The 27973-nt window shown below is 42.8% G+C and overlaps 2 protein-coding genes across 3 annotated transcripts; one reads left to right on the plus strand and one right to left on the minus strand.

The window, feature by feature from the left end:
• Positions 1–1625: 1625 nt before the first annotated feature.
• LOC125880125 (testis-expressed protein 2-like) lies at positions 1626–23135 on the plus strand. 2 transcript variants are annotated; one of them, XM_049562416.1, is made up of 13 exons: positions 1626–2081; positions 9613–9755; positions 10986–12296; positions 13785–13985; positions 14386–14665; positions 14845–15032; positions 15589–15789; positions 16473–16572; positions 18507–18639; positions 18780–18917; positions 20603–20812; positions 20895–21015; positions 22373–23135. In XM_049562416.1, the coding sequence occupies exons 3-13, from the start codon at positions 11109–11111 to the stop codon at positions 22517–22519; spliced, it is 2907 nt and encodes a 968-aa protein (XP_049418373.1). In that variant the 5' UTR covers positions 1626–2081; positions 9613–9755; positions 10986–11108; the 3' UTR covers positions 22520–23135. The 2 variants fall into 2 exon arrangements, with proteins under 2 accessions (XP_049418373.1, XP_049418372.1); XM_049562415.1 differs by lacking the exon at positions 9613–9755.
• Positions 23136–23235: 100 nt separating this feature from the next.
• LOC125880146 (60S ribosomal protein L3-like) lies at positions 23236–27629 on the minus strand. The gene is given in 11 exon segments (XM_049562449.1): positions 23236–23349; positions 23471–23590; positions 23727–23822; positions 24067–24168; positions 24257–24417; positions 24549–24735; positions 25309–25444; positions 25520–25688; positions 26769–26961; positions 27539–27577; positions 27579–27629. Coding segments are annotated over 11 exon segments (1299 nt in total). The 5' UTR covers positions 27615–27629; the 3' UTR covers positions 23236–23289.
• Positions 27630–27973: the final 344 nt, after the last annotated feature.

Raw genomic sequence — 27973 nt, forward strand, 5'->3', positions numbered from 1 at the left:
TAATTTTTAGATTTTTAAAATCTAAACTTGACAGAAGTAGAATATGAAATTCATAATTATCTTTCTTTGTGTATAATAGGGGTGAAGTGATACATCAGTCTGTATCAATATATCAATCAAGATTGATGTGTTTGTATCTGGTGTTAATTGAGAGCAAGTTGGAGTCACAAAACTATCACTAAGTTTCAATGTCCTTGTCTGAGAATAACCAAAAGTAATTAGGCTAATGCTGATGCATAACTAATAATGTTGGATAACTTATATCCTAATAAATAAGCCCTACACAGATCACATCCACTAAAACATGGTTCCCACAGTCATGGAAAACCTGGAAAAGCCATGGAATTTCACAACCATATTCTCCAGGCCTGGAAAAGTCTTTGAATTAGTATAAGTCATTTAAAGTTTTGGAGAAGTCATGGTATTTTGTTGTGCGTAATGAAATTGTTCGGATAATCTTGCATGGAAAACCTTCCACAACGTAACATAACACATTTATTTTCTGTAAGGAAAAAAAACACCAAATATAATACTGCACACACCTCTCTGCCCTTCCACGCGCCCTGCATTAGGGTTTCTGCATAGGCCTAGGAAAAGCAGAGAGGCCCCAGAACAGAGCCATACCGCCAAACATAGTACTGCAAATGGAAATAAAGTTTTCTTTGACTAAAGTGTTCCTGCCTGAAATACTGACTGAGGGGAATTAATTGCAATTGCTAAAGTTGTAGTTTGCGTGTAGCATGATACAACCAGTTTGCTTTCCATAAATGTTGTTAATGTCTGAGATATGATAAATATTTGCAGCATTTTTAACCTATTTGCCAAGCTTAACATAATGATTAGTTTAGCTTCTAAATGCAGAATTTTATGATTCACAGAGGCAGTCAGTCATTAGGAGTTATTTCATCTATTATATATTTTATCATCAAGCACTTTGTGTCCTAATAATGGGACAGTCAAAAGTCTTTTTGCAGTCTCCTCCAGATGAAGGGCAGATGACTGCATCACCCTGCTGCTCTTTGACATCTCCTTCTGCAGTTTGACCAGCAGATGGCAGCAGACACATCGCTTTCTTTTTCATGAGAAAGTATTTTAGGTTATTGTAACACGACATTTTGTATCATTTACTCCAAAGATCCCTTTGCAGCTGTCACCCAGCAGCATCAGTGTCTGTCTCTCAGCATGAACTCTTAAAGTAGTGCTGCAGAAATTTTATTGTGCTACTGGGGAGTCCATGTGTATAAACATGTCTATAAAATGTTGTGCAGGCAGCAGTTAAATGTCAGGTCAGACAAGGTCGGGTTATTTCCTCCCTTAGTGTGTCACGACTGCTTCCCTGCAGCTCTGCTGGTCCTGATTGGGATGAGCAGGGGGCAACAATGATCATACACATCCTAAAAAGCAAAGCCAGCTGTTTCCCCTCTTTCCTCTCCTGCTCTGCGTGTATTCCTCTGTCTTTTACAAATTAAACATACATATCTCTCCATATCTTGTAACCAATGACCAAAAGAAGGCTTCTCTCTTTTTAATAAGAGGCTTCTGAGCAGTAACTTTGCATTTTTCCAGGTCGTGCAATTACATAAGTCTGCGTACAGGACTGCGGTGTCAGAGGGGGGAGAGTTGAGCTCAGTCTGTGTTTTGACGCTGAGCGCAGCAGCAGAGAGGAGGAGTCGCTCCGTCAACTGTTGGCCTCTCGAGTCTAATCTGGATTAGAGTTTCGTCCGGTCTGCAGCCAGGACTCCCAATAATCACATTATTCTGCATTGGGCTGACGCCTCCTGAAGCGGTGAGGGAGAAGCGCTGTCAAACGGTGGCGACGTCGCGGACGCGTTTATCTCAGAGCCGAGCTGTTTTGTTTTTGATGAGATCTTTTTTTTGTTAAGGAGTTTGGAGGATTTTGCAGCGAACATCTGAGGAAAGTTGAGTGAATATTGGTCGCCTGCGGACGGTGCACGGTGCGCATCCTCGTTTGCAGCGCAGCGCTCTGCAGCATCCACGCTGATCACTGCAGCCTGCACATTTCTGCTCAAACCCCTGCCACTGATAACACCGGAGCGGCTGGTCAAATATGCCACATTCAGGTAAGTGCTCTGGTTTATTCATAGCAAACACGCGCCTGTGTAGCTGTAATCAGTGCAGCACAATAGCTGCCTTTATTCTGAAATATGAGACTTGTGAAAAATGCTACAGATAAGGACAGAAAAAGCAGACTGGTGTGTGGATGGATTTGGCATCTCTTGAATTTTGAAAGTTTAAAGGGGCGGTTCACCCAAAAATCAAAACCTCATATTTGTCCTCTTAGCCATAGCGTTATTTATCAGGCTAGATTGCTTTGGTGTGAGTTGCATAGTATTGGAGATATCAGCTGTAGAGACGTCTGCCTTCTCTCAAATATAGTTGAACTAAATGGCACTCAGCTTGTGGTGCTCAAAGCGCCAGAAACATACATTTAAAAAACTCAACAGAAATGTCTCTTTCCAGAAATCGTGACCTGGTTGCTCAAGATAATCCACAGACGCTGTTGTGAGCTGTTTCATGTAAGAACTATCTAGCGGGTTAGCCTGAACTTAAAGGTGCTGAGGGGCTGCATAGACAGGCTACTTACTAAATGATGCGCTCGCCTGACCACTACTCATCAGGTGAAAACGAAAAGTCCACTTCTTCTTCTTCTTCTTTGATGCACAATACATTCATGAATCTGTCTCCATAAACAATTCAAAGGTACAAATCTTCACGATTACACTGAGTAGCGTACACCTGACTTGATGTGACCCGGTGTTGCAGTCAAAGACCTATATGTACTTCCACATCTAGCAACACCTGTCCCTCAAAGAATGGTTTCTGCCTATACTGACACCCATGACGATACAGTGATCCTCACAGGACAAATTAGCAACCTACACACATTTTACACCATGGATGGCTCCTATAAACTATATTCTTTGTACCAAACTACACCCATCAACTGTACCACCACAAAATGTAAACACTAATGGGGTCAGGCATGGTATGGCCATTGGGAATTTGGTGATTTTCTTATTCGGCGGGTCTTGTGAGGCCCTGTGATTTTTTCCCCACCTTGGCATTATATTCCCTCTGTTAACACCTTATTTTAAAAAATGGATGTAGTCACACTAGTATCCTTCCACTAACTTCGCCAAGTCAAATAAGGTGATCACTACATTAATTCAACCTTGAATTTTTGCTTTCTGTACACACAAACATGGGGAGGAAAACCTCATCATTTTACATATTAGCCTGCCACAAACAATACAAATGAACAGACTGTATGTTGGGGGTTTTTTGGTAAATAAATTAATGATTCATTGATCGACAAATACATGGTGTCAGTTCACATTTAGTGTATTAAATTGGGGCTGCTTGACAGCAAATTCCCAGGCTCCTTTTTCAGGGTTTCCACACTTTGTCTTGGAGACAATTTCAAAACTACTTCATGACTTTTCAAGGACCAAAAGTAAAATTTCCAGGACCATTCGCAATGTATGACCTGGTTCTTTAAGAAAATCCACAGACGCTGTTGTGAGCAGTTTCATATTTGAACTATTTTCTTTCTACCAAACTACACTCAACAACCAACTGTGGCACCACACAAAAGGAAAAGTGCATGCTGCTAGCTCAGAGTTTAAATCTGATATGTTGGAACAGGAGAAAAATAATGTTGTGATAGTGTCATTAAATGTGTAGGTTCATGAATTCCAAAGATTCCATACCTATGCTAAGTCCCACGACTACTTTTAAATTGTAATGCATTTTTGAGAGAGAGCAATGTTGGTGTCAAACATTGTGAATAGTTCTGGAAATTTTATTTTTGGTCTTTAAATAGTCATGAAAATGTTGCGAAATTGTGTCCAAGAAAATGTGTGGGAACCCTAAAAAAGGAGCCTCGGAGTTTGCTGTCAAGCAGCCCCAATCTGATACACTTAATTTGAATTGACACAACATCATTAATGTATTTACCAAAAAAGCATACAATCTGTTAATTTGTGTTGTTTTGTTAGGCTAATATGTAAAATGATTTAATTAATTTTTCAATTTTTCTTCTCCATCTTTGTGTGTACAGAAAGCAAAAATTCAAAGATGAATGAATGTAGAGATCACCTGACACCTAATTTGGCTTGGCAAAGTTAGCTGAAGGATATGTATGTGACTATATCCCTTTTTTAAAAAAAAGGGTGTCAACAAAGGGAATATATTGCCTGAGTTGGGAAATGAGGATCGGCTCTCACTAGACCAGCCTACAAGGAAAATTACCAAACTTGCCAGATTGTGCCTGACACCATTAATGTTTACATCTTGTGATGATACAGTTGGTGGGTGAACTTCAGTAGAAAGAAAATAGTACCTACATGAAACTGTTCACAACAGCATCTGTGGATTAACTGGGTCATGATTCAGGCCCACTGGGAATTATTGAACTACCTGATGGCCAGTCCGCGCCTGACAACATTCTTGTGCTGCCACAAGTCTCTTGTCCTCTTGTAGATGCACGCTTCTTTCTGTGGGGTGATACGGTTGGCAGGAGCAGTTGGTTGAAAGGTCTGTAGATTATCTTGAGTAACTGGGTCGTGATATCCGTAAAGAGACATTGCTGTTGAGTTTTTCAAATGTATTTTTTTGGCACTTTGAGCCAAGCCGAGTGCCATCTAGTTCTTATTATATTTAAGAGAAGGTAGACATTTCGACGGCCGATATCTCCAACTCTCTGCAACTCACACCAAAACAATCTAGACCGATAAATAGCACTACAGGTAAGAGGAACCATATGCATTTTTTATTTTGGTATGAACTGTCCCTTTAAAGGGACAAACAGGGCTCATTTGCCTGAGTGATGCTTTGGCTCACATTGTCCATTAACAGTCATCCTCTTTTAGCCCAGGAGATATTGTCTTAATGATTTGCTTAATGAGATGAAGTACAGCTTTACTAACACTGACCATGTGATACTCAGACAAACACAAAGTCCTGCGCCAAGTATGTCAGTCCTCAGGGTCAAATGGTAGTTTGAGGACAGGATTAAGCCTTTGAAATAAATTTCCTGCCCCGCTGTGTTGTGTCGGACAGCACAGACAGTCACATTTCCTCATACAGCACCCACATGAATTCTCACTCAGACAGAAAACAGAAATACTGTCTCCTTTATTTTATCCAATTGTCCTAGTTTAAGTGGGATAGAAAGGCCAAGCGGAGGACAGGGTGACAAAGACGTGATTTTATTGCCAGGATTCAATCCAATGCAGACGTCAGGGATAGAAGTGGGACTGTGTGCCAGACACGTAATTTCTTCCTCTCCCTTTTAATCCATTTAAAGTGATTCACTACTGCCTACCAATTGATAGACTCTTGAATATACCTGTCCTATCATTATCAGCAAATACACAGCGTTTGATTAATGACCACCGAAGAGAAAGCAGTTTGCATGTTACAGGAGAGATGGACAGTGGCTTTGTCATACTAGCTTTTGCTTTAATTAGTCCTCTGATACCTCCAGTTATTAAAAGTGCCTGGAGACAGCAATACCTTGTCCACCTTTTGTTTTCGGAAATGTCAGACTCCAGTGAACTTCATTAACGTTTTCCTCCACGCTGCATGGTCTGGAGTCACTTGGGGCTTCACTGTTAAAGTGTTGAGTCATTTAATTGGTTCAGTGATTCACTAAAAATGATTTGACAACTACTTTGGTAAGCCATTAATTGTGTCAGGCAGTTTTTAGACAAAAAATGCCAAATATGCTTTTATTGCTGCTTTTTAAATGGAAGAATGTACTGATTTTCTTTGTTTTATGTTATTGGGAAGTGAATATTTCAGATCCTTTTTGTTTAAACAGAAATAGCACCAAAATCGCTATCATCAAATCCACCGGACTCCATTTAAATAATCGGTAATTTTATCCTTATAAAACACACTTTATTCAAAGTTAACAAAAGCAAAGTGAAGTTTACAAAAGCCATCTTGGTGTGTCTTTTCATTGCTCCAACAGTCACCAACTCTGGTTTGGTTGAAATAAACCCTCCATTCACCCAGTTAGATGTAAAAATATGCTGGCTCTATACACACTAAAATTACTGTTTATTTAAATGGAGTCTGGTGTGTTTAGCAAAAGCAGTTTTGGGACTGTTTCTGTCATAACAGAAAGGATCTTACTTTTTAACGAAAGGATCTTTCTCTCCAGGGGTCCTCTCCATAAGTTGTCAGATATTTATAATAACAATCGGAGCCTGTCAGCGGCACTTTTAGTGGATGTAAATTGATGGTGCACAATTGCCCACGGGGATTACGTTGCAGCTTGTTTAGCAGCTGCCAACAGCAGCCCTCTTGCTTAATGCTAGACATATTTAAAAAATCGCTGTTGCCATTAGTCACAAAGACACATGGGAAAATAGGGCCCAGGTTGAAAACACTGAAGTTGTCCTTTAAGTATAATGCAATTCACTTCAATTAGGAGCATCAAAGAGTTTTTACATGCCTTTCAGTCTTTGACATTTTACTACTTTTAAGGAAATCTTCCTTTACTAATTATAAAATAGCTAAAACTGCTCCACTTTCCACCCTCAAGGGACAAACCAAAAACTGGGGTTCCAGGCTCCAGTCCTCCGATGTTTTTTCTTCCTTCCTGCAGGAGTCCATCCACACTCCTGTCTGGAAAGCTGCCGAATCCCTGCTGACTTCGTATTCCACAGAGCAGCAAAGGTTTTCCTCTCCCTGTCAGCACGAACTGATCCAAATTGACTCAGAAGCAGAAATTGATTAGGGTAATGCAGGGCTGTCTGGAGCAACTTAAGCACTGGCGGAGCAGCACTTCTGGTTAATTAGATTTGACAAACAGCATAGCAGGTTGGTGCTAAAAATTAACATCTCTCATTATGAGCAGTGTGCAGAGAAGGGAAGAGATAAGGGGAGAAGGCAATGAGAAAGTTAAATTACGCGAGCAACATGGTAACAAATGACTCTCTGTAGCCTTGGAAATTGGTTTAATCAAGGTCAGAAATGTTAAATTTCTCTCTGGTCTAAATGGCAGGAATATTAGTTCGTGACAACACTATCACATCCTGTTGTGTGAGAAATCTGGCTCACCAAAAGCTGTTACTGAATAAAAGGAATTCGCTTATGCTGTTGTAGTATAGATAGGTTGAAACTAAGTCAGAATGAGAGTTAAGGAATCGCATACTGATATACTCTGGTTTCTTATTTTCACTGTTAATGTTACTCGTAATCTGATGTACAAAGACTAACACAGATACAGTTAATATTTTTAGTTCCACAACATTCCTGTTTTAATGTGTTTGATATCTGTATATACATGTGTTGTTAGGCTCCGATCAGACAGAGCAGGTTATGCAGGTTGCAGAACAAATGGCGCACCGCACTGCCTTTTTTATTGAAGCTGGCCCAATCAGACAGAGTGCTTGTTACAGCTTCTGTGTCATTTTTAATTGTTGCTAGACAACCATCTGTCCTTAGCTTAGCTGTCATTTTGCTGTGAAGTAAATTCACAGATCTGTACCTTAAAATCTCCAAATACAATGGGCAGACTGAGGGCACTTGGGCCCCACAAGCTGATCCAGGAGCTTCACCTGGATGATGGCTGATTCGAGGCTTATATTTGGATGAGTCTGGGACAGTTTGGCAATCTGCTGTCAATCAGTGGGCCTAATTACAGTTGGCAAAACATTACAAAGTAGATGAGGCTGCAGTATGTTCAGATATGTGTTGCAGCTTGCCTTGTGATGATGAAAGTGACCTAATGTTAGCATAACACTCTACGCAAGTTATCATTTGGTGTCATAGTCATCACCACAATTCATCTGACTGGACAATGGGAATAAACACTATAACATTGAGCGCTTTTCTGCTTCTGTTGAAGTGTTTGTGAACTTGAGGCGTTTAGGGCGCTTCAGGGAAAAATAACAGGCGCTCAGCATGGCAAAAGCAGTGAATAAAATGGTTAAAATCAATTACAAAAAGTTGCCCCAGGCTGCTTAAACTTGCTCTGTCTAATCAGGGTCATAAAGCCCAGACAAACCAAACTGACTACAGAGAACTAATGGTGACGATTGCCCCCTGCTTTGTTGCCTGACGTTGTTGTGTCTTGGCCAAAAAGTTGCACAAGAACACACTGTAAAGACTACAGCTAATGGCCAACAAGCATGTGTGTTCTGCGACTGTGTGAGAGGAAATAACTCTCCACACTAGCAGATGGTGGTTGTCTGTAATGGTCATTTAAAAGAGAAACCGGAAGATTGTCTTGACACTAGTTAGCCAGTTAGCATATTAACAACACAATCCAGTGTTGAAAGAGCAAAGCATGTTTACAGTGCGCCAGTGAACAATAACACAAACCATCAGGAAATGTTTTGGCTAAAAAGCTCACTGGATAAAGAAAAATAATGTTATCTTATGTAACAAGTTTGTGTCGGTCTCACTCCCTCTTAACTTTAGCTGTTTGTTTACTTTCCTCACTTCTGTTTCTCTTCTCATGTGCTGAGCTGAACTGCCAATCAGAGTGATTTCATTCACTGCCGGGCTCCGCCATTGATTCAACATGCTATACTGGTAAAATAAAAGCTGATGGGGATCAATGAGGGGCAACAGTGCAGGACACACTGCACCGATGATTGTGACAGACGCACACCAATGGCCTGACATTGACCTTCAGCTGATCATTGACTTGGTGTGTCAGGGCTTTTAAATCAAATAGGCAAGCTGTCCTCTTCCATTAAAACACAAAGATACAGCTTTAATTGTAATGTTTTACAGTAAGGAACAAAACCTCTATTGGGAACAAGCCTACTCAAGTTTAAAAACCATAGAGAGGCCTCCAGTTATTTTTGTTGGGGGGGCTGGTGGGGGCGGCAGTAACAGTTTCAGGGTAAACATGGCCCCCCCGGCTTCTCCTGGCCACCCCTTGGTGCCACCACTGCTCATAAAGCCATCTTGTGATTACATGTGATACTGCATTATGTGTGTGTGTGTGTGTGTGTGTGTGTGTGTGTGTGTGTGTGTGTGTGTGTGTGTGTGTGTGGCTGACAGCTTGCACAAGTGAATGACAATGTATCTGCAGATGTATCTGAAATTGAAAGCCACAGTGATTGCTCATTCATCAGATTGAATTCATGTCCCAAGTGTCTTAATTTCCTGTCATAAAAGCCTCTTTAATATGGAGGATTACAGTTAATCCACTCTCCGTCTGGATTGGAGCGAAGCTGTTGGCGCTCTGATATTTGGGGCTGTGCAGCCTGCCTGCTGTGATACATGTCAGTGATTGCCACATGAAAACAAGCTGTGAAGGACTTGTTATAGATCTGTGCGCCCCTATTTCCAGAGGGAGCGTCTAATTGTTGTGCTTTCAAAGGCATAACGACCAGCGGTTAGGGTGTGGTTGAATAAAAAAGAAGCTTGTTTTCCCGGTTACATTCATGACATGCAGAAGCTTACGTCTTACTTATTGTAACTCGGCTCTTATTTTGAGTCATTACAGATTATTTATGACCTGAATGAAGACAACTAGACTGTGTGAGAGCATGTGTATGCACATTGTGCATCATTTGTTGTCTCAGCATCAGATGTGCTCACTTTTATCATCCACACAAACAGATGCTGGCACAGATGAAGTTGTCTTCCCGTGTGTTTCACTTAAATCAAACCTGAAGCAGCCGTGAGATCAGAGACGTGAGCTTGTGATTGAAGAGTTGCTGTTTTGAATCCCTGAACCATCTGGAACAATCTTGTCTGAGGATGTAAGTAAGTGACAGGCAGTGTAACACATGAGGAGAAAACTTGTGCACATATTTCAAATGACATGAGAAGGAGAAGATGAAGTCCAGTATTGTGCCCAGCATCCTTAATGCCCCTTGGAAAAGACAAATGTGTCAATTAGGCACAATCAAGGATAATGGATTGGATCACTGCATTTTATTTGGGATTAGCCCTGACTGTGGGATTAAAGTCTCTGCGCTTAATGACTCCTTATGATGATTCCAGAAACAAAGCACTCATCCACTTCTTCCTTATCTCAGACTTTATGTGAATTAACAGCACACACTGTGAAACACAAAGTTCCCTGCATCCCTACAGAGGAGGCAGCAAAAAAGGACAGAGGAGAAAGTACAGAGGAGATTTGAGAGAAAGGTTGGCAGGTGAAAGGGGAGAGAAAATTTGAAAACAAACGGAAAGGACGGAAACAGGAAGGTCAGAGCAGCAGCTGAACAAGTAGCAGAGAATGAATGTTAAAGGAATACTTCACCCCCTAAATGACCGTTTGTATATCAGTCACTCATCACATGTTACATTGAACTGACCCTTTGCTAAGTCCCATCCCGGGACGCAGACAGCCCAATCATAATGTAACATCTGGTTGGCTCAGACCAGGGCCCAACATCAACACAGCTGTGCTCCATTGACTCTAATGCAATCGTTACAAAGTTCCTTCATGTTCAGGCTGGTTTTGTGGATTTGGAGCTAAATGTTGTGCCTGGGGCACGTTGTGTATTAATGATACTCGTTACCTGGAGAGGTTGGAAAAAGATATACATTTCTTCCCTGTTCCAAAACCAAAATCAAACCCTGAAAAGTGTAGGGTTAGCTAGCTAGCTACTGAAGATAACACCGTTCATCTGCACACACTGTGATGCCACACAGCTGGTTCAATCTCAGCAAAGTCTCCCTTTATATTCATTGTCTTGTGTGGCGATCAGCAGTGATGTGGTGGTTCACTTTTACACTGTGATGTGTAGCCTATAGTTCGGCTTTAGCTTCTAATTATCTTTGTCTTTTTAGCCTGTTGTTGCTGCTGAGTCAGTTTGACATCCTGGATATATCCTTCAAACACAGACTGTAGACCCCTCTGTCTGCTTCTCTCTGGAATCACTCTTTCAATTTTTTGTGCCTTTAAAAATAATGATGTTGCTATCAGCTGTTCAGATAACCACATTTTAATATATTTCTTTTGTTTCTCACCACATTTCCAGCACCCATCATGATGGATTATAAGATACCCGAGGAGGATGTTACAAGTCTACATGCAAGTAGCACCATGCTTCATGTCCTCGGGGACTTAATTTGATCAACCACATTCTCACAGTAGCTCCAGCATGGAAGAGAGCAAGCTCATCTTCAGCCTGGACGGCCACGATGAAGGTCCCACTGTGGTGTTTTCCAAAGACAAAACACAAGACAGGATGAGCCAGCCTGTTCTCAGCCTGGGGATGGATTTGGACCTGAGCCTAGGCCACGGCTCCCAGCCCTCCTTGCTGCCTCACTCCCCCTCATCCCCGGGCTCTTTAGCTGATCTATCAGCATCATCAGCAGATCTGCTCATCACCACCAACCTGGTCAAATCTTCCTCCACGGATCTGGAGCCGAGGGAGAGCAGCTCCCTGCGAGGCAAACCTCTCCTCAGCTTGGTCAAGTCTCTGAGCACCGAGATTTCCCGCCGGGTCGAGCCAGAGGTCAACCTCTCCAAGTCAGACTCCAAGCTGCATTTGCATCCTTGGAAGCAGCTTACCCATCCAAAAATCCCAGAGGCTAGGCCTGAAGCAGGAGGGCTGATTGAAGATGATGACTGGGAATCATCTCTTTCATGTGTGCCTGCCGCTGAGCCCCGGGGCAGCTCACTGATCGCTGAGCTGGAGGATACACGGAGGAAATTCTCCGAAGCCATGCAGGATCCTCTGAGCATGCTGAGTAAGATCATGGGGGACGAAAGCTCCGGCAGCCCAAAGCAGGGTAGGGCTTCTGGTGCCGGAGACTCGCCGTCCTCTCAAGGCAGCTGTGGAAGAGATGGCGCGAGTGACGATGCGGACCTTAAGTGCCGGAGGAGAGCTGACGTTGAGCACAGAGGTGTTTGTGACACAACTCTGAGAAGACTCCAAAGAGGCTCCTTAACAAAACCCTCTGCCTCCCCAGAGCGCAGTGACAGCCATTTAGAAATCCGCACTTACGGAGATATGATCCAGGTGGTGGAGCTCCAGAATGGATCCAAAGGGACACATCACAGAACTTACACCCAGTCTCGAGTCACAGTGCCGGGCTCATCGCTGCCTCTTCACTGGCTCTTCCCTGTGGGTCTTCTAGCTTATGGTTTCTTTGTGTTGCCCCTGCCCTCCTATGTGACAGGTCTGTCCATGGGGGTTGCATGTGGCTTTATTTTGGGCCTGGTGGTAGTGTTCATGTTTGCCCCACGACGCTCATCAGCCAGAGGCAACAAGGGATCTCGGAAATCCAGAACCCTGAATATGGATCTACTGGATGGAGGGCTCGCAGATCAAGAAATCCTCGAGGTAATATATGAGTAAAATACTTTTACTTTTATCCAAGCTTCTGATTCCTTTTAATATATTACACATTTGAATGTAGCATAGAGGAACAACAGCAGCTGTTTTAGATGTTAGATAACTAAAGACGGTGCTGTCAATGGTGCTTAATGAATTACTTCTGAGGTAATTACTGTATAGAAAACTGCCCTCGGGCACAGCAGGTTCAGCATCTTAAGAGCAGGTTATTTTGATAATAGCTTTCTCACAACACTTGACAGCTCTGCTGAGAGTCGGGCTGTTTGCCTCAATAAACGCAGAGTCAGCAGGTTCATATAAGGTGAATTCTACGAGGATAGAGGAGCTTCTAACAGCAGGCTGTGGGCTATTTCAAAGACTCATTGACAGTGTTGAATGAGACAGATGTTTTCTGGAGTGTCTCGTGTTTCCCCTCCTGCTGAGCTGTATTGTTGCAGTTTGCACCACATACTGGGAATTTAATTGGCCTGAGTAGAGTTTTTGCTAGGCTTACATATTCCCTGATGTATCAACACTTAAGTCAGTGAAGGACACCAACAGAGTCCGTCATGTTGCACCACCATGTTTCTACAGCAGCCCAGAATGGACAAACCAAACACAAACACTAACATTTTTGCACCATTGTAGTTAAAAGTGGGTGGTACAGTGTTTAGCATTATTGTCTCACAGTTCGAACCCAGGCTCGTCCGTGCGGAGCCTGCATGCTCTCCCAATGTCAGCGTGTTTTTTTGTCCGGGTACTCCGGCTTCCTTCCGCAGTCCAAACACATGCTAGGTTAACTGGTGATTGTAAATTGTCTGTAGGTGTGAATGTGAGTGTGAATGGTTGTGCGAAAGTCTGGCGATCTGTCCAGGGTCTGTCTCACCCACCTTCAGCTGGGATAGGCTCCAGCCCCCCCATGACCCACAACAGGACAAGTGGTTACAGAAATGAATGAAGGAATGAATGTAGTTAAAAGCCCGTCCAGGATAACGCCGGAAAGACAGATTTGTAACGTTAAACTGTTTCATATATTGTTTAAATCACTGGATCTGTTTGTTTTGGAGAGGAAGAGACCTCTGCCGGTAATTTGGCTCCTGGTAAGAACCTCCTGAACGTCTGGGTCTTAAATTAGTGGAGAAAAAAGGTGAGCACACATTAGAAGGTGCTGGGCTAGCAGCCTGAGTGCAGTGAGCCAAATAGTGTCAGAGAAACACTGATTTGTAACGTGAAACTGCTTTATTCAGTGTTTTTACTGGTTTAAATCAGAGGGTTTGTTTTGGAGAGGAAGAGTCCTCTGTGGATTATTTGGCTCCCAGTAAAATCCTTCTGAACAATGAACACTGAAGGACTCCTAGTCCAGGCACGTGGTCATAACAGATATTAGGCAGTCTAAATCTTATAAATCCTAATCTCTTTTTAATATCAATTCAGAAAGGAGAGTTTGAGGTGCTTTGCGGCTGATTACTAGGTTAAACACTCATTATTTTCTTCTAGGGCTGGATGAATGAGACACACAGCTACGACCCAGAGACTTTCCACCCCTCTGTCACACACTCTGTCTATGCCACCCTGGAGGGAAGCTGGCTGCGCCTGGCATACCCACGTGCCAACATCCCCCGATGGGCGGCATTCGATGAGGCGCACCACGAGGCCGTGTTCTTGCGTTCACGCACATACCAGCTGGCAAACTGTAAGGTCAGTGTGTTATATATAACATATTCTTATTTCTGGGGCCCAGGGGAGCAGACATGTCCCTCAGAGAGGCGTAGAAGAGAAGGTGACCTCTTGCCTGACCTCTCATCTCTCAGCACCCACATTGTCATTTAACACGGAAATGGAAGAGCAGAAGGATTACAACTGAGGTGATGACGCTCTGAATAAACTTGACCCGGCTACTGTCCCAGGAGCATATTGAGGCAGGGTGCAGCAGCTTCCACTAGGCTGATAGAATAAAGCTAACACACTATCTAATCGATGTGGGGAGCGCTTTGGCAATGGTGGAACTGTCAACACGATTTCTGCCTGCCAGCATCTCCTGTAGAGAAGGAAATCATACTTTTCCTTTATCTTTCCTTTCTGTTACTTTAAATCCCAGGTGTCTCTGTTGCCGCCTGGTTTGGCTCGTAAGAGGATCTGGAACAAGAAGTACCCCATCTGCATCACTCTAGCTGAGGGGGAGGTAGGGGAGGAGAGTCTGGTTGAAGGGCAGGAGGAGGAAGAAAGGGCAGAGAGACACATTGTCACGAACCATCAGCTTCCTGTCACCCTGTACCTGTTTGGTCGCACAGGCAGAGAGAAGGAGGAGTGGTTCCAGCATTTCCTTTCTGTCTCCCGGGCTGCAGTCAAGAGCAGTGTGAGCGGGGAGGACAATGCAGGTAAGAAGATGTTCCAAATTATGTTGGCTTGGGGCAATTTAGTGGCGTCATTTCCTTGTTAAAACATGCACACAGTTAAATCGAGTGCAGCACACACTGATGCTCATGCAGACTCTGAGATATATTTACCCGCTCCTTCAGCTCACTCGCTTTGTGTCTGCCTTTCCTCTGTCACTCAGAACCACCGTGTGGTGCAGACGCTGCTAAAGAAAGCACAGAGGAGCTGCACGACTTGCCGGGAGCTACAAAAACAAGATCGCTGCTGGAGTACAGCACCTACATGACTCAACTGATTGGCTTGCAGAGCTGCAATCCCACTCCCAGCCCCTGCCACAGTGACAAGGGCAGCCCCACAACCCACAAGAAGGTCACTGAGCAACACTTTTATTTAGCTTGTAGGTGTAGTATCAGGTCTCGCATCACAGTGCTGGAGCTTGTACAGTTATAATTTACAGCGTGAGCAGATTTCAGACCTTTGCTCTACTTACCCTCTGCATGTCATGCTAATACTCTACATGACTCCCATTGATCGGAGCTGGTCAATATCAGCTACTGTTCCACTGTTCTGGTAAGTGCTCAGGCCAGCCTTGTGTAGGATGCTGGCTCAGCCAACCGCAACCCTGCTGACTTGACCAAATGTCAATGTGCAGAAATATCAAGTATCACCTGAGTGGAAAGATATTTATAGGAACTGACTGAGCTGCTTGACCTGGCACGGGTGATTTGGTATTGGCACCCCACGTAGAGACAGTCTGTTGTGATGTTTAGAGAATCAGCATAATTGGGGTGTGAGCATAGATAACTATATAAAAGGCAAAAATTTATAAGTACATCTTGGTCTTATCAGGTCATGTGACCTCTGCAAAATGCTTGTGCAAACATTAATGTCCTCCAGGGTCTTATCTCTCTGTTATTCCCTGTAGATTCACACTGAAGAGCATGGATCTGGAGGTCAAGCTGCAGCTGAGTCCAGTGCTAGTTCAGGGGCAGAGGGATGCTCTGCAGAGAGCCAGCCCACCTGGGTGAACTCCCTGGTGGGACGGATCTTCTGGGACTTTCTGCGGGAGAAGTACTGGACCGATCAGGTGGCGCACAAGATCCAGAAGAAACTAAGCAAGATCAAGGTGAGGGTGGATGAGGAGGGTGGTTTATTTTTACAAGGTTAGTCCGAAGTCCTTGGACGACAGAGTGATTGTGAACTGTTCGTGTTTATATTCACATTCATCTTCATATTCACACCGTCATCAGTGTCACACTGACTAATGACACAGTGAGGCAACAGTGAGTGTACTGTAGGTTGGAGCTCTGCGAACTGTGTCGCTCGATGATACGACCTGAATATCAGCTCTGGTGTGTGCACAAGGTCAAAAGATGTCATGATGGAAAATTCAGCGCAGCAGCTCTCTCTCCTGTGTGTGTGTGTGTGTGTGTGTGTGTGTGTGTATGTGCGTGTGAGAGAGAGTCAGTCTGCTGATAACGCACTTGCTCTGGTTCCAACGGCAGGAGGTGGGAGTGAGTAGCTGAGCACTGATGGCGCTGCAGCATCTCATTACTCATTTCCTGCTCTCCTCTTTGACACACACTATCCTTTTTTTACTATCTTGCTCCTCTGTCCTTCACACATACACTCACACACACACACACTGGTACACACTGCAGGTTTCCTCTGCGCACTCATTTGTCTGAAGTAATTATCTTTCCCCGTGGAGCCACTCTATCTGTTTTGCATAGATTCAAGTTGGAATTTTATGTCTGACATAAATGCAGCATGTTAACTAATTAAAACTGCTGTTTGTCTCATTACAAGTTGCCGTACTTCATGAATGAGCTGACTCTGGCAGATCTCGACATGGGCACTTGTCTACCTCAAGTTCTCAGCACATCCAAGCCTACACTGGACCGCAGAGGTACAGTTGTGTGTATTTACTCTCATATATGTTGCATTGAAAAAGTACTCACCTATACAAGCTCTTGATCTGTGCCTGAGAAAAGTCCCACTGATCCACGAGTTTGGCTGTGAACTCTTAGTCTTGATTTTATGCCTCTGTGCCGATGACAGCTATGGTCAGAGGCATTGTGTTTTCGGGTCACTCCGACCTCATTACATATCGCCGCTTAGTCGTGGACTTTCCATGTCTACATATGACGCCCAGGATATCCTGGGTGCGTCTGTTGTTGATGTTCTGGTACACCGTAGAACAGTTTGCATACAGTCTCTTTCAAAATAAATGTACTACATCGGTACAACAACACGAATTGATGTTTATTTCCTTCAAAAACAAACGCACATAGTTACGTTTATCCAATACATGCACATGGTTGGGTTTAGGCAACAAAAGTACGTGGTCAGGCTTAACAAAATAACAGGATTTGGCTTCATATTCATACAGGAAGTAAACACCGGCCTCCTGGGTGAAAGTTGGTAATTGTTGGACCCAGCCACCCCTTCTACCCACCAAACACCATGTTTCCCCCTGATGCTGTCAGGCACCGTTACACACTGACGGTGCCCGGCCTTGTATAATGCCGACATGAAAGGACAGCTTTTGTCATCAGTGTCTGACAGCGAAGTCACTGCCCAAGCACCAGCATTCGACAACTTTGGAATGAGGCCGCATTGAATGTACTTTTTCGATGTTTTAAGAGTGGAGTGGAGCGAAGTGAAAACAAACTACACGTTGGGCAGTATTCAAAACACATCGATGGCCGCATCTATCTTGTCTCCAGCACTTGCCATTGTTGTTAACACTCCTCATTGGTTCCGGCACACCAATCGACAACAACTAGACGACGGTGTCAGTCCTGCCCGTGACACCGATTGGCTTATCATGTCCACCCACGGCACACATTGGTTTTATTTGAAATGAAAAACCGCTATTTCATGTAACAATACGAGACCAATCAGTCAGCTTGAACTCGGTGTAGTGGGCAGACCCAGTGACCTAGGTCAAAGGTCACTGTGACCTCACAAAACACGTTTTTGGCCATAACTCAAGAATTCATACACTAATTATGACAGAATTTAACATAAATGTCTAACAGGATAAAATGATGGAAGGATGGCATTTTATATCCAAAAGGTCAAAGGTCAGCTTCACTGTAACATCACAATATTATTCATAAAACTCTTTTCTGGCCATTGTTCAACACCATAACTCAGGAACAGAAGGGGAGACATCTGGTCTGACACTAAACTTTGGTGCCCATCCTGAAAATGTGCAGATCGGTAGATCGTCTGTGCTGCTGGGTCGACGATGTTTATGAATAATCCGTGTTTTAGAATTTGTATCATCTCTGAAGCAAAATCCATATATGAAGCTGATGTGGAAAAACTTGGTCAGTCTTCATTTTGATAAATTATAGTATGAACTCAATGAGCTACAGTTGATCTTAGTAAGTTTAATGCAGCAAGTAAGTCCGAACAGACATGGATGTAAACTGCACCTTACTGGTTGGCAGAGGCAAACAACCCAGAGGCGGTGATTCTAGATTCTTTTCCATAGCACTCTGTACCAAAGAGTCACCAAATAAGGTTTACCCAGCAGTCTCTACCCAGATTTCTCCTCTCACACACAAACCTGCAGTCAGCTTAGGCAGTGATCTCATTTGTTTCATTACACAGTTTGTCGCACCTGCCCTCAAAGCTTTCTCCTGCCTAAGAGATTAGCAATCCTCTTGGCCTTGACTAAGCTTAACTGGCAATAGTATGCCCGAGCTATCCTCTGTTGGTCTAATGTTCCTTCTGCAACAACAGTGTCCCAGGCCAGATCAACAAGAGATGTTGGCTTGTTAAGAAATCTGATCTGATCTTACCTGCTACCTGCCTCCCTTTATCCCCAAGGCCTGTGGCTGGAGCTGGAGGTGGTGTACACAGGCTGTCTTCAGATGACCCTGGAGACGAAGATGAACCTGTGTAAACTGGGTAAAGAAGGAGAGGACGAGGCTCACAGCATACTAGAGACCCAGCAAGTAGGGTGAGGCACATCCTCATTTCATATTCCTCAGCAGATAACGAGAGAGTGTGGAGGTGGATGTGAGTGTGCTTGAGAAGGAATGAGTCTGCAAAGCTCAGTAGTGAGTTTGTGTTAACCTGTGCCTCTTGTGTGTTTTTCAGCTCTAAGCCCAGGCTGTGCATACTGGCTGATAGTGACGAGGAGTCATCCAGCGCAGGCTCGTCTGATGAAGAGGAAGTCCCCATCTCTGAGCAGCAGGGGTCTCTGGGAGATAAGAGCACAGCTGTAGCAGCAGAAGGGTAAATTAACAACTTTAGAATATATGACACTGAGTATACAGTAGGTCACACAACTGCACTGCACTGTAATTTCTGAAGCATGTTGCACTCATGGTCACAGCTTGTTTGGTGATGTAACAGCAGGTGTTTCAAGGGCAAAAAGCATCACTTTCTCATGGCAGATATCTTGACTGGTCAAACAGAGGTGTAAGTAATAATAATGTTGCTGATTGCAGACATTTTGATGCAGTAGGACAAGCAAAGGTGGACTTAACGACCTTAACGATACTGCACCCCACTCATGGCAGTGCAGTGCAGCATCGTTATGGACACTGACTCCACTTGTGCTTCTCCTGCTACGCCAAGTCAAAATGTGCATTGTGAAAAAGGGTACTGGATCTGCCTGTACATAAAGATGGATAACTTGTCTCCACTTCCTCCCACTGTACAAACATGAAGCCAAAATATCCTGGATATGGCCGCTGTTATCTTGCGCCATCCTTAAATGGCTGAATTTCAAGGATGCTATGTCATTGAACTCTGCCGAAGGACCGTTCCTATGTCAAGGATCCTTCAAATTCTACCAAAGACTGAGTCCTTCTTTCAGAAAATTTTATAGAATGCATATGTGTGTATCCTCAGTGGGTATAAAGTACCCACAATTCTTCATGCACGATTTGCTGGATTTGATTTCTTCAATTAAATCTGTGCCAGTGGAGCTCGGCAGGATTTAGATAAATATATAATTTATTTGGGTTAATATCTCCAGGAGTTACAAGCATAGAAAAAATATTGACAGGAACCTCATAATTTACACTCTCTATAATGTGTTCACTGCCAAATGATATGATCTTTTGAAAATAATGTGATGTAAATAAAACATAAAAGCTTTTAAATCCATCATTTACAGCAGTGATGGAGCACTATGTGTTGTTGTTTTTTGTTTTAAGTATAATCCAGAAATATATTCTCCCTAAAAGTCCTGTGACTTTAAAAATACTGCTGACATTTGTTCAAACTGTACAACATCATTAGAAAGTGCCAGAATTATCACAGTACCCTGAAACCCCCCTCAATCCATGGAGGGTTAATGACGTACACCTGGGGACACTCGTTGGCCTGTTCCAATGTGTGTTCACCAAATGCTAGGAAGGAGTTATCACACTGAACCAGAAGAGACTCAAATGCAGATTCAGGGATGGAATGGATGGGATGAAAGTTCAAAGCAAGGTCCTTTAATTTCAGGCTAGGTTCGGTACACAAATGTCAGTCACTCAAGCAAAGGTATCCAGAAAAAGACAGGCAAAGACAAAAACCAGAAATCCAAAAAGTTGGTCAATATCACAAGGCAAACAAAGTAACAAAGAAACAGCTGAAAGGCTGACTCAAAGTACAAGACAAACAAAGGGAAACACAGATACTAAATAGGGGAGACAATGAGACATAGGTGTGACACATTAGGACAGGTGCAGGTAATCAGACAGGCGGGAAACACAGGGGAGCAGGAAGTGAAGAGACCTCATTTTTGGGAGTTGACATAGTAGCATCCATGTAGTAATCTTAAGTTTCTGAACATGGACATGTGAAGTATATAAACCAGTCAGTGTACTCCCAGTTTAGACAGTAATACTGTGTCCCAGTCGCAGTCATTTTTAGATTCACAGTCTTACACTGCGTTTGTGCCCTTGTCCTAATCCCTCCTGCAGGCACACTGGTGGCAGCACAAGCAGGAAGATCTTGAGATTTGTGGACAAAATAGCAAAGTCCAAGTACTTCCAGAAAGCCACTGAGAACGAGTACATCAAGAAGAAGATAGCAGAGGTGTCCAACATGCCTCTGATGCTCAGCGTGGAGGTGCTGGAGCTCTCTGGCACTCTGGCCATCAACATCCCACCTCCCCCTACTGACAGAATATGGTACTGAGTTTACTGTGTTCTCATTTCATACCATACATTCAAAGGATTCTTTATTCCTCATGCAGTGTGTCTCTCCTGTCAGGTACAGTTTCCAGGTGCCTCCCAGGTTAGACCTTCATGTGCGACCCACGCTCGGGGAGAGGGAGGTCACCTTCACTCATGTCACTGAGTGGATTGAGAAAAAACTGCAGTGCGAGTTCCAGGTCAGTCGATATGATTTACAATTTTCTAGCCGATATACTCTGAATATTTAGCTTATTTTACTCTAATATTAGAAGCAGAAATCCTTTTAAAACAACAAGTCATATGTAACTGTTAGTAAAATATATGTTAAGAAAATAATGTTAAATATTTAATCTAAATGTTAAATTTAAATCTAAATGGGTAGAAAATATGTAAAGGGGTCATTCTTTATCTCCATCTCCAGAGTAAACATTTAGAGTTAATATTCAACAATTAGAGTTAACATGTAACATTTAGATTTACATTTACGGTCAACATTCAACATTTAGATTAACATTTGACATTTATATTTAATGTTTAAACTTGGATTTAACATTTAGATTTATCACATATATTCAGATGTAATATTTACATTTAACATTTGAATTTGGATTTAACATTTACAGTGAACATTTACATAAAGATTTAATATTTACATTTAATATTTACATTTACAGTTAACATTCACAGTTAACATTCAACATTTACAGTGAAATTTAATATTTACATTTACAGTTAACATTTAAATTTGGATGTAACATTTAGATTTATCATATAGATTAAGATTAATTTGACTTTTGGGGCGTCGGTAGTTTAGTGGATAGTGCCAGCGCCCCATGTATAGAAGTGATGCCTCGCTGCAGCGGTCGCAAGTTCGACTCCGGCTTGCAACCCTCTGCTGCATGTCGTCCCCCCACTCTCTCTCTCTCCCCCCACTTCACAATCTTCATTCTGTCCTGTCCATTAAAGGCAAAACAGCCCAAAAAATAATCTTTAAGAAAAACAAAACAAAAAAAAGGTTCATTTGACTTTGGATTTAACATTTAGAATTAGATTTAACATTTACAGCTAACATTTACATAAAGATTTGATATTTACATTCAATATTTACATTAACATTTTGACAGTTAAATTAACATTGTTAAATTTAGCATTGAGATTTATCATATAGATTAAGATTTGACATTTAATGTTTAGATTTAACATTTTCTTAGATAAATATAGGCCTACAGTTAAAAATTATATATAACATGCTTTTTCACATGAATTTTTGTCTCAAAAAAATTCACAGGAAACTCACAGGAAAGTAAGTTAAATATTTAAAATATATCAGCTAGAAAATTGTAACCAAATTTTAACATTTGGTGCCCCATAAGTCAGTGAATCTGTCGAATGTACAAAAAGATAAGATGAATAACTGAAACATAATGTTTTTTTTAAAAAAAAATATTAGAGGAGTATAAGAAGTACCATTTTCCATAACATTAAAAAACAGTTAACTTTTTATCACTGCTGTAATTATCAAATATGTTTTTGCTGTCCTTCGCCCCTCAACAGAAAGTGCTTGTGATGCCCAATATGGACGATCTTTATCTGCCCCTGATGTCGTCCGGCCTGGAAAACCCACCTACATCCCATCAATCCTCAATCCATTCCTCGTCCCACCAATCCTCCATGGAGTCCCAGGACTACCTGTCAGAGTAGTACTGCCCCTTTGGGACCACGCGTGGGGTTACGTTGATGAAAATCAGCCATTGTGTATCTACTGCTGTGAATCTCTGACGGATTCTGAGGCTGCTGAAGCTGGGTGCCGGCTCACTGTTTATCCTGAGTGTGTTGGCTGTAACCAGTGCAGGATAGATGCCTGCTGAAGGCTCGCTGAACACAGCAGCGACCTCTGGACTGTGAGAATGGTGCTACAGTGCCCTCTAGTGTGAAGATGACTGTACTGTGTACCAGTGAGAGCACATGAAACACCAAAAGGGAACTTTTTTTGTTTATTTAATGCCAACATTTTTAAAAAAGATGCAGAAACTGGATGTCTTTCCTGCACGTCAAAACAAGGTGTTACTGATGAACACTGTTTTAAAAGATTAGACAAACTATCCATCCGTCTCTTTCTGATCCTGTCAGGAGTTTGGAAAATCATGGAGATGATAATGGTGATGGCTATGTTCAGTCAAGCTATCATGGTGCATGTTATGTCTGAACAGTGTTGATATGCTCATGGATTTATCAGTGAATAAACACCTGTTCAAAACTTTAAATTGTATCTGTTAATTGTTGAACTTACAGGGGAACTTTTTCCAACCTGGATCCTATGTTCCCATGTTTCAGTGTCTAAGTTACTAATGGGAGTTAAAACACAAGCAGCATTTATGGATCACCCCTGCTAATGTACATGGAACAACAATACACAGTGTAGTTGAAACTCTGTTTTATTATTGTGAGAATTAAGATATGAGAAATCTTTTTTAGGCCTCCTCAATCAGAGGCTCCGGCAGGGTTTTCAGGGCATCCTTCTTCAGTGGCCCCTGCAGGTAAACCAGAGGTCAGTGTTAAAACAGTGCAGGGAGATAAGCAGTGATTATATTAAAGCTGGAGAATGTCCTAGTAATCAGATTTGTGCATGCACCAAACTTTTCTCACACTCACCATAAATGCCCTCTTCTCTTGGGCAGTCTGGAAGCGGCCGTGACCAAATTTGGAAGTGGTGTCGATGAACTTGAGCTCGATGGTCTCCTTGGATTTGCGGGATGTGTGCATGAGCAAAGACTATGGGGGAGGAAAGACACGAAGATGCACACATACTGACAAGCTGTACTTAAAGAAAATTAGATGCTACGGCTGTGCACTTATACTGTGAGCTGCCTGTAAGATCTAAAATTAGACTCTCAGAATCACGCTGTACCTTTCTGAGGGTGAGGACACGTTTCTTAGCCCCGACCACGCAGCCCTTCACCATCACAAAGTCATTGTTCACTTCACCATAGTGGGGGAAGCCTCCCTAAAAATGGATAAAAAAGGGAATTAAGAGTAAATAAGGAGTGCTGAGGATGAAAAGAGAAAATAGGAGACCTTACAGGATATTATTATACCAGCAGTGCTACATCACCATCAACCTCTATGCAGTAGATAAACCTCTGTGCAGTGTTAAAGTGTGCCATGCAGGTGTGGTTATTACATCATAGATGGGGCTGCTTAAAAAGCCTTTCTTTAGTGCATATCTTAGTCTCAAAACATGGGAGTACCATGGGCGAAATGGTCTTCTGGCTGGTGTCGTAATGAGTTGAGGCATTGTTCCGGATCACCTTTCCATCCCGGATGTGCACGCCCCTACCAACGCGGTAGACCTGAGGACACATGAGGACATGAGGAGCACACATATGGACACAAGATGAAGTCTTGTGATCGGAGTTGTACTCTTAACTCTCAGCTCACCTTCTTGTTGATCTCAGTACGGTGGTGGTAGCCCTTCTGACCAGCACGAGCTATAGTGAACGCCACACGGGCCGGGTGCCAGGCTCCAATACAGGCCACCTTCCTCAGACCCTTGTGAGTCTTCCTGGGAAGCTTCTTTGTGTGCCAGCGGCTTGTCACACCTATCAGCCGAAAGAGCCAGAAACAAGTATATAAGCGAGTGCATTTATTGTACAAGTCCTTGGACTGGCACAGCTAGTCTGAGCTTGAACAATATAATAGTTTTCCCTCCACGATTATTATCATTTCCAACCTTTAAAGCCATGTCCCTTAGTGACTCCAATGACATCAATCATCTCATCCTGGGTGAAGACGGTAGAAACAGGCACAGGCTGCTCCAGGTGCTCCTTAGCCCAGTCCACCTTGTCCGAGATGCTTCCTCCGTTGAGCTGCACCTCCATAATGTGGGCCTTTTTCTGCAATATGGGCAGCAATCGCATCTGGAAATGGAAACGCCTGTTAACTATAGCTGAAAGGAGTCCAAAAAATCTAGAAAAGCTTTTCTAATTATAAAGTGTTTGTATAATTAGAGTTATTATTTAGTGCAGGATCATGTTTGAACTCGTATTTTCATTTCTTGAGCTGTAACCTGGACAGAAAATCTTCCCAGCAACACTGTTAAGAGTTGGCTGATCTTCACATTGATTGCTGCCAAGGTAAAGGTTTCCCCTCAGCAAAGTCTGGGTGAGCAGCCAGGTTCTGCCCCGAGAATTATTTTTAAACTGCTATTTGAAATGGCACCCTCCAGTGCTCCCACCAGACGGAGCATTGTAGCCAGGGTTGTTTGCCTCTTGGCACCAGGGGGATTTAGGATGTGGCAGCTTTTCTTTCCATTGCATGTGGTCAGGTGGATACCTCTGACACTTCTGCCCCTTTTGCAGAGGTGGATTCAATAGCTGCTAATACATAAGTGAATAGCTGCCAATCATTGGACTAGTGGAGTCTAAATGATACGGAATGAGACACTAAAACTGGATTGCACTTGGCATTTAGTTGTAAACTGGCCGGCCTACCTGAGTGTGAACAATCACCCTGATCACTGAGCAGTATTTCTTCATCTGAGAGAAATCCTTGTCCAGCTGTTTCTTTCCCGTCTCATCCTGCCACTTCTTACTGTACTTGCTGAAGGCCTTCTTCTTGCTCTTGTGCCTGAAATACAGGAGAGCTCAATGTAGATACATTGTCGTTAAGGCAACGCTCAATTTGCTGCACACAATCACACACCAGTTTTTGTAAAATCTGCGCTTGCAGTCGTCACTGAGATGCTCAGCAAAGATGGTTTTGAGTGCGCGCAGGCCACGGATAGTCTTAATGTATCCCACGACCCCCACTACAATGACTGGAGGAGTGTCTATTATGGTAACCGCCTCTACTTCCTCACGCTTTGCTATCTCTGTGAGAGGAACATAGAAAATAATTATCAGCTGAGAAACTTTAACTGTCAAGCATGACATTTTAACAGTGGCATTTTATGATTTGTGAACAATATACAGCACAGAAAGGCAAAAATAAGCAAAATAGATGGCAACTAAAGCATGTACTCTAGGCTGCGCTTGACCCCATCACAAATTACAGAACAGTATGAGAGCCACTATGAGGGAAACTTTGTAGTTTTCAACCTGGATTCCATTTGCAATGCTTTAAGTGACTAATGGGAGCAGCAATTTTTGAAACTGGTCCAGTATTGAGAAGACTGCTGCAGCTGGCATCCACAAAACAGGCTTTTTATGTCCATTAAAGGTGCTTGTTTTTGCCACTGACAGGATCAGATTATTCTTATAGGTATCTGGCAACACTGTGGGGAGGATCCCTAGAGAGAAATAGCTTTTTGTTGAAGAGTAAGATCCTTTTCGTTTAACCAGAAACAACTGAGAAATCGCTATCACCAAACCCACCAGACTCCATTTAAATAAACAGTCATTTTAGCATGCATAGAGCCACATACGTTCCATCTAACTGGGTCAATGACTGGGTTTATTTCAACCAAACCAGAGTTGGTGATTGTTGAAACAGTGGAAAGATGAACCAAGATGGCTTTTGTGAGCTTTATTTTGTTCCTGTAAAATTTGACGTCAGTGTGTTTTACAATGATAAAATTACTGCTTATTTAGATGGAGTCTGGTGGGTTTTGCAATTGCAATGTCGGTGCTGTTAAAGGTTAAACAAAAAGGATCTTATTCTTTAACAAAAAGGTCAACCTCTCTAGGGATCCTTTCCATAATGCTCTCAGACACTTAGAATTACAATCTGTGCCTGTCAGTGACAAATACAAGCTCTTTTGCTCAACACATTTGTCACTTAGACACAAAAAACTCTTACCATTAAAATCTGTACAAAAAACTGTAGGGTACTTTAACACTTGATCTTATAAGCCCATTATCCCCTCAAATAAACAGCAAACATCACTCAGAGGTAATGTTTTTTCCTCCATCCTCACATGCACCCATGCTGTTGTAAGTCTGGTCATACATACTGAGGCCAGTGCGGTGCACCTCCCTCAGTGTGTGGGTCATGCCAGCCTTGTAACCCGGGAAAGCAGTGAGGTGGACAGGTTGGCTGGGGTCATCTTTGGGCCATGTGCGCACCTTGCCTCTGTGCTTCTTGCTACGCTTGTGGGGCAGGAACCCCATGTGTCCATGACGGGGTGCATGGAACTTGCGGTGAGACTGACAAGGATACACTAGTTATTAAAATGAAACTCAGGAAGCTTAACCCAGAAATATTACAGTAACTTTTTAAGAACTGCAGTGGTAGATCAAGAAGAGACACCATCAATCCTTGTGTGTACTCCTGTTTCCATGAACTCTTCAGATGTTCTAATCCTCTGACATTACAGGCCTCCAGAAGTTGTAATAAAATGAAACAGGATATCAAAAAAATATGCTGTAACAGTTCCTTAACCTTCAGGTGTGTCCAGGCCATCTGTTTGTACCCTCTGCATTGATATGTCACATTTTATGTGATTTAGAAATCCAGCACCGGCCAAATAATAAACAACCCCACGATGATGGGATGCAACATAAAAAGAAGCCGCCATTTCAGTATTCCACGTGGTCTCCTCAGAGGCAGCCATTACGAGATAACTTTTCAATATGCTTAATCTTCCCTTTATAAACACTAGACGGCCAAACAAAGTGATAAACCACACACACAAGTAGTTCAAGTCAAAGACTGCAAAACAAAACTATTAATTCATGTATCCTTTATAGTAGAAAAGAACCAAAAAATATGAGAGACACTGACCATGTCCGCGCACTGTCCGGCCAAGGGATAGAAAGAGAGAGAGAGAGAGAGGGTCCAGTGCTGATGTGAGGGTCATACATAAGATGATACAGAGTGTAAGAGCTCTAATTTTGTGTTTGGCCCAGCTGAGGAGCCGTATTCGCTTTCAAACAAGGTAATCTCTGCCAAGTTCTGACAGGAGAAGATAGGAGGAGGGACGAGGGTAATCTCAGGTCTGAGGAGGTGGGGAGGCTCAGTGGACAGGAACCACATGACCAAGAAAGGAGAGAAAAGAGGAAGGTTTTTATTGTCATGGGGCCAACATTCACCTGGTCTGCTCTAGGATGGATACAGTCTTTTCTCTGTCTTTAAAGAGCAATGATATCTTCATAGAGAATGATTATAATTCAGCAGTTATGGTGTTTTGCTGTTGAGATGGAGGCAAGGAAAATCTTC

This window comes from Epinephelus fuscoguttatus, linkage group LG19 (assembly GCF_011397635.1).
Source record: "Epinephelus fuscoguttatus linkage group LG19, E.fuscoguttatus.final_Chr_v1".
Lineage (NCBI taxonomy): Eukaryota > Metazoa > Chordata > Actinopteri > Perciformes > Serranidae > Epinephelus > Epinephelus fuscoguttatus.